The sequence below is a fragment of the Eriocheir sinensis genome, chromosome 42 (genome assembly GCF_024679095.1).
Source record: "Eriocheir sinensis breed Jianghai 21 chromosome 42, ASM2467909v1, whole genome shotgun sequence".
Lineage (NCBI taxonomy): Eukaryota > Metazoa > Arthropoda > Malacostraca > Decapoda > Varunidae > Eriocheir > Eriocheir sinensis.
Window position 1 is genome coordinate 9881895 of NC_066550.1, and position 7500 is coordinate 9889394.

The 7500-nt window shown below is 39.8% G+C and overlaps 1 protein-coding gene across 2 annotated transcripts in view; it reads right to left on the reverse strand.

Moving 5' to 3' along the window:
* Positions 1–7304, reverse strand: part of LOC127009969 (keratin, type I cytoskeletal 9-like) — a 57417-nt gene extending 50113 nt beyond the window's left edge. The window contains exons 1-2 of one of the 2 annotated variants that reach the window (XR_007762664.1): positions 7165–7304; positions 2857–5519 (exon numbers count right to left, since the gene is read on the reverse strand). Coding sequence is in view for 1 of the 2 variants with exons in the window: in XM_050883586.1 (XP_050739543.1) it covers positions 3386–5500 (2115 nt within the window). In the remaining variant the exon portion in view is untranslated. Of the gene's footprint in view, positions 1–1760; positions 5520–7164 lie in introns of those variants that run through there. The other variant, XM_050883586.1, reaches the window with a different exon arrangement.
* Positions 7305–7500: the final 196 nt, after the last annotated feature.

Below are 7500 nucleotides of genomic sequence, written 5' to 3' on the forward strand. Positions count from 1 at the left end.
CATCACAATAGTAGATAAGACTGCAAAATTAATAAAAAAAATGGTGTTGATAGAGGTAAGATTAGTGGTGGTGGTGATGATAGTGGTGTTGAAGGTGGTGATGGTGATGGTGGTGATGATGATGATGATGATGATAGAGAAGGCTGTAAAATGCACACACACACACACACAAAAAAAAAAATGGTGTTGATAGAGTTATAAATGATGGTGATGATAGTGGTGATGAAGGTGGTGGTGATGGTGGTGATGTGATAGTAGTGGTTGTTAAGACTTAAGACTACAAAAAATAATGGTGTTGATCGACATAAGAATAGTGGTGGTGATGAAATGGTGATGAAAGTGATGATGGTGATGAAAATGATGTTGACAGAGGTGATGATACTGGTGGTGGTGATGATGGTAGCTAAGACTGTATAAAAATGGTGTTGATAATGCCAGAAATAGTGGTGGTGATGGTGGTGATGATTTTGGTGGTGACAGAGGTGATGACACTGGTGGTGGTGATGATGGTAGCTAAGACTGTATAAAAATGGTGTTGATAATGCCAGAAATAGTGATGGTGATGATAGTGGTGGTGGTGGTGATGATATTGGTGGTGATGGTGATGGCGGTGGTGGTGGTGGTGATGTGATAGTGGTTGCTAAGAGACTAATAAAATGGTGTTGATAGTGACAGAAATAATGGTGATGATGGTAGTGATGATATTGGTTGTGGTGGTGATGATAGCGGTGGTGGTGGTGATGATAGCGGTGGTGGTGGTGGTGATAGTGGTGGTGGTGGTGGTGGTGGTGACGTGGGCAGGTGTGCGGTACAATCTCACCTGCGGGACTGTTCTCTAAATGACTTTCTTAAACACTTACATATTTGCTCACCTGCTCAACATTTTTCTAACCCATTGACTTACTATCTTACTTACCTACTTCTCTACTTTCTTGTTTACTTACCTGTTGATTCACCTGCTTCTTATTCCTTCGTTTACTTGCCTACTTTCTATCTTACTTGTTTATCTTATTTCTTGCTTATTCTCTCTTTCTTATGTTACCTGTGTTGGTCTACTTTTCTTCTTCTTCTTCTTCTTCTTTTTCTTCTTCTTCTTCTTCTTCTTCTTCTTCTTTTACATTTTTCTTCCTCTTATTCTTCTTCTTCGTCGTTTTCTTCTTCGTCTTCTTTTTCCTCTTCTTCTTCTTCATCGTATTATTATTATTATTATTATTATTATTATTATTATTATTATTATTATTATTATTATTATTATTAGTAGTAGTAGTAGTAGTAGTAGTAGTAGTAGTAGTAGTAGTAGTAGTAGTTTTCATTCTTATTCTTTTTTTTTTTCATTTTATAATTTTATCAACTTTTTCCTCTTCATCTTTATTATCTATTTTTTTCCATTCATTTCCTTTTATTTTTCATTTTTTCTGATACGTTTATTAATCTCTTTCTTTCTTCCTTTTTATTTATTTTGGTTGGTTGTTTTTTTTCCTCTACATCTTTATTATCCATTTTTTTTAATTCATTTCCATTATTTATTTTTTATTGTTTTCTCCTGTTTATTTATTTATTGACTTCTTTCTTCCTTTTTTTCTTCCTTTCTTTCTTTCTTTATTAATTTATTTTGTTTGGTTGTTTTTCTCTCTACATCTTTATCGTTTTTTTCAATTCATTTTTTTATTATTTTCATTGTTTTCTCCTGTTTATTTATCTATGGACTTTTTTCTTCCTTTTTTCCTTCCTTTCTTTCTTTATTTATTTACTTATTTACTTATTTTGTTTGGTTATTTTTTCTCTACATCTTTATTATATTTATATTTATAGTTGCTTCAATCTCTTCCTATTCTTTCTTTTTTTGTTGTTATTTTCTTCTCCCTTTTCATTTTATCATCAAGTTTTTTCTCTTCATTTTTATCATCCTTTTTTTTCATCCATTTCCATCATATTTCCGTTTTTCTCGTACGTTTATTTATCTTTCTTTTCTTTCTTTATTCATTCTTTTTTTCTATTGTTTTAACTCGTATATTTATCTATTTCTTTCTTTGTTTTCTTTCTTTCTTCCTGTCATTTCCTGCCTTCTTCCTCTCTTTATTTATTTATTTATTTATTATTTTATTTATTTCTTTATTTTGGGCGTGTCTAAAATTACGTAACACACCAAAATGAGGGAAAGAAAGAAAATCACTGAGTCAAAAAGGGAAATACAAACACACATATTTTTGAGTCATGAAATTCTGCTCCATTTAATACAGATTTTTATTCTCCTTTTTCTTCAAACAAACAAACAACAAGAATAAACAACAACAAACAAAACAAATACAAAAAAACGATAAACTGGAAAAAGGAAAACAATAAGAAAATATAAACAAATGACAGTCGCGAAAAAGATAAATGAAAAAAGTGAAGAAAGTGAAAAAAAGTGAAGTGAAAAAAGTGAAGTGAAAAAAAGTGAAGAAAATGAAAAGTGAAGAAAAGTGAAAAAAAGTGAAGGGAAAAAAGAAGTTAAAAAAGTGAAGAAAAGTGAAAAAAAAGTGAAAAGTGAAAAAAGAAGTTAGAAAAAGTGAAGAAAAGTGAAAAAGTGAGGTGAAGAAAAGTGAAGAAAAGTGAAAAAATTGAAGTGAAAAAAGTGAAAAAAATGAAAAAAGTGAAAAAATGAAAAAAAAGTGAAAAAAGAAGTGAAGAAAAGTGAAAAAAAGTTAAAATTTCTCGACAGATGAAAACAAACACACAAACTCCAACAAACAAACAAACAAACAAACAAGGATAGATTTGAGGTGTTCCAGAAAAGACTGAAGATTCATTTTAAAGAGGATATGACACACACAAACACACACACACACACACACACACACACACACACACACACACACACACACACGGACCCGCCGCGTAAGTCAATAGCAATAACAAGAGGAAAGATAAAAGACTAGATATTCACGTTCTACTACATAGCAATTTCATCCTTCCTTCCTTCCTTCTTTCCTTTTTTCTCTCTCCCTTCATCTTCATTTTTTCTACCTCTATATTTTCACTCAAGTTCTTCCCTCACTCACTTGTATATGTCTCTCTTTTCTCTATCTCTCCTTCCTTCCTTCTCTCCTTCCTTTTTTCTCCCTCCCATCATCTTAATCATTTTTTCTACCTCTATTTTTTCACTCAAGTTCTTCCCTCGTTTCTCTATCTCTCCTTCCTTCCTTCCCTCCTTTCTTTCCTCTCTCCCTCTTCATCTCCATAATTTCTCTACCTCTATTTTTCATTCCCTTCTCTTACTTTCATTCCATCCCTCGTTCTCTTCCCTTATCCTTCCTTCCTTCCTTCCGTATCTTCATCTTCACTTCCTTCTTCCCTTACTTTCTCATCCCTCCTTCTCTCTCCCCTTCCTTCCTTCCTTCCTCACCTAATTCTTATCTAAGTCGGAAAAGAGGTCGGAAAACGGATTAAAATTCTTCGGCCTGAGACCTAAAGGGCGAGGAGAAAAGGGGAATCTAGGAGAAAAGGGGATGGCGTGGTCCTTTTGCTCCCCTTTCCCCTTAGAACCACCCTCCTTGTCCTCCTCTTCCTCTTCGTCAGATCTTGCGTTGGGAGCACTTCGGGATTTGTAAACAGAAGGGGTGTCAACTCTCGCCTTGCTCTCCTTCTTCAAGCTAACATCGTCCTTGGGGTTATATGTGTTGTAGGGATCGTCCAGCACCTCGTACGTGATTGTGGGACCTTGGGGCTTGGGGTTGTACGTGGGGGGGCTATAGGAAGGAGGGGCAGGGGCGTACGTGTCTTTAGGGGGGCTGTAACTAGGTTGGGGTGGGCTGTAAATGGGTTGGGGTGGGCTGTAAACTGGTGGGGATGGTGGGCTGTAACTGGGAGCTGGTGGCGTGTACTCCGCGGGCTGGTGGTTTTTGAGGGTATCTTCGTAGTGGGACGGTTTAGTATACGATTCATAAGTCTCCACGGTCTTGCTATGTCCATGGTGGTCGTAGCCTCCGCCGCCATGACCACCACCATGACCACCACCGCCATGATGATCTCCTCCGTACCCACCACCACCATGATGATCACCACCACCATACCCTCCACCACCACCATGATGATCACCACCACCATAACCACCACCTCCATGATGATCACCACCACCATACCCTCCACCACCACCATGATGATCTCCTCCATACCCACCACCACCATGACCACCACCACCACCATGACCACCACCACCACCATGTCCACCACCATAACCTCCCCCATAGCCGACTGTCCCACCGCCTCCGAATCCACCGAAGTAGGCTAGCGGCTGGTCTCCATGTGGGTGGTACTGGAACTTCTGGGACTCCTTCACGGGATCGTCACCGTACTTGGTCTTCTTGTTGAACTGCGCCTTGCCCTTGGCCTGGAAGTCGTAAGGGCTGTAGGCGGGACCCTTGTAAGGCGCGGGGTAGTAGCTGGGCCCTTTGTGATATGGAGGTGGTTTGTAGTCGTAGCTAGCGGCTTTGTAACCACCGTGACCACCCCCATGACCACCACCTCCATGCCCGTATCCACCGCCTCCATGGCCTCCACCGTGTCCATACCCTCCTCCATGTCCTCCCCCATGCCCTTTATGCCCTCCCTCATGCCCCTTATGCCCTCCACCATGCCCCTTATGCCCCCCATGATCCCTAGCGTAGACCTCATCAGCGCGTTGCGAGACTAACGGGCCAACTGGAAGTGCGACTCTGGGCTCTGTTACTGATTCTAATGTCTCGCTCTTCTCCTTCTCCTCCTCCTCTTCCTCATTCTCCTCCTTCGTGATTGGGGTCCAGGCGTCCTCAGTAGAGCGTCTGGAGCGGAAGTGAGCAACGCCTTCAGGAGTCTTGCAGGAGAAGGTCTTGCCCGCGCCCTGGCTCGCCTTGAGTTTGGGAAGACCCGATGAACCAAAGGCCTTGATGCACTCCATAACCATTGTAAGATTGTCGCTGGTGGAGAAGTGGAGTGGTGATGGTTTCTCTTCCTCTTCCTCCTTCTCTTCTTCCTTCTTTTCCTCCTCCTCCTCCTCCTGTTCCTCAGTTTGTTCTTCTTCCTCGTCTTCCTCCTTCTGGTTCGTCTTCTTCGTCTCCTCTTCCTTCAGTTCATCGTTTTCTTCTGCTTCTTCTGTTCCTTCTTCTAACTTTGGTTGTTGTTGTTGTTGTTGTTGTTGTTGTTGTTGTTGTTGTTGTTGTTGTTTGTCCGTGATGTCGATGACGAATATGTCCGTGTCCGCGTCCGTGTCCTCGTCCGTGTACGTGTCCGTGTATGTACTATTCCCCGTGTACGTGAGCCTGTCTGTGTACGGATTTTCATGTACGTTTATGTCTCCTTCAGTCTGTGTGTTCGTGCGTGTGTATATGTACGTATCTCCGTGATCAAGAGGTGGCTGTTGCTGTGTGCGTGTGTGTGCGTCTGCGTGTGCGTGTGTGTGTGCGTCTTGTGGTGGTGTTTGTTTGCCCATCACCACCACCACCGCCATCACCACCACCACCACCACCTCCGCCGCCGCCGCCATCACCGCCGCCGCCACCACTCTGTTTAATTAGAAAAAAAAGAAAAAACAACGATTGGATTAGTTTGTAGTAGTAGTAGTAGTAGTTAGTAGTAGTAGTAGTAGTAGTAATAGTAGTAGTAGTAATAGTAGTAGAAGGAGAAAAAGACGAAGAGAGAGAGAGAGAGAGAGAGAGAGAGAGAGAGAGAGAGAGAGTCTCTCTTAGGCGCTCTCTTTCTCTTCTCTCTCCTCTCTTCTCTCTCCTTCTCTTCTCTCTCTCTCTCTCTCTCTCTCTCTCTCTCTCTCTCTCTCTCTCTCTCTCTCTCTCTCTCTCTCTAATAATAACAATAACAATGGTAGTAGTCGTAGTAATAATAATAATAATAATAATAATAATAATAATAATAATAATAATAATAATAATAATAATAATAATAATAATAATAATTGCAACACACTTATTGTCACATAGGTATTGCTTGTCTCGTCTACCTGTTTGCTTTTAATTAATTACTTTGAGGTGAACAAAACTAACTGGTCTAGAATGCTGAACCTGTTTTAGATTTACTGATTGACTGACTGACTGACATTATTTTGACTAACTGAGTGAGTGACATACTGACTGGTTGACTGACTGACTGGCTGGTCGACTGACTGACTGACAGATTGATTGATTGATTGACTGACTGGCTGACTGACAGGCTGACTAACTGACTGACCAACTGACTAACTGATTGACTGACTAATTGATTGATTGATTGATTGATTAACTGACTGAGTGACTGTTTGATTGATTGATTGATTGATTGATTGATGAACTGACTGACTGACTAACTGACTGATCGACTGACTGACTGACTAACTGACTAATCGACTGACTGACTGACTGACTGACTAACTGACTGACTGACTGACTAACTGACTGACTGACTGACTAACTGACTGATCGACTGACTGACTGACTAACTGACTGACTGACTGACTGACTGACTAACTGACTGACTGACTGACTGACTGACTAACTGACTGACTGACTGACTAACTGACTGACTGACTGACTGACTAACTGACTGATCGACTGACTGACTGACTAACTGACTGACTGACTGACTGACTGACTAACTGACTGATCGACTGACTGACTGAGCACTTCACTAATCACAAGACGGTGCACAGTAGCAAGAATTAGAAAAAGGCGAATATGAATATGCTAAAATATATTCAAACTGCATCACGAGAAAAAGAAAAAAAAGAAAAAGAACAAAAAAAGAACGAAAACAAGATCAAGAAAAGTAAACAAGGAAAGCAAGAAAAATGATAAGAACAAGAACAGGAATAACAAGAAGAAACGAACAGGTAAAAGAAAATGAAGAAAAAGAACATGAAGAAAAATTTAAAGGAGATAAATGAAAAAGAAGGATTAAGATCGAGGAAGAAAAAGGAGATTAAGAAGAAGAAGAAAATTAAGAAAAACAAGAAAAAAAACAAGATCAAAACACAAAAACAAGAAAAAAAGATATAAGATAAACGAACACGAGGAAAAAAAAAGAAAATCAAGCAAAAGATAAAAAGAAAACAAAACAAAACAAACAATTCAACCCAAACTACCCAATTAACCCTAAAACACACCTCATTAACAACCAAACTCACACCTGTACAACCTTACCCTCCCTCACTAATTACCTTACCTGTACAGAAGGGAGGGACGCTTTCTTCTTCTTCTGTCTTGGTAAGTGACTGACTGACCGACCGACTGACTGGGACGCCGAGGAGGAACTGCGAAGTGGGCTGGAGAGAAGCTGGAGGTAATGGAGAGAAGGAGGGAAAGTTATAGTGCTCTCTCTCTCTCTCTCTCTCTCTCTCTCTCTCTCTCTAAGCACGTATTCCTCATTTTTTCATTATTTCGTAACTTTTTTGGGTTTTTTCACTTTTACTTTTTTTTCCTTCTTTTTTTGTGAATTTTCTGTCTATTTTCTGTATTAGTTATTTTTCTTTTTTTTTCTCCTTTCTTTTCTTCTATCTTT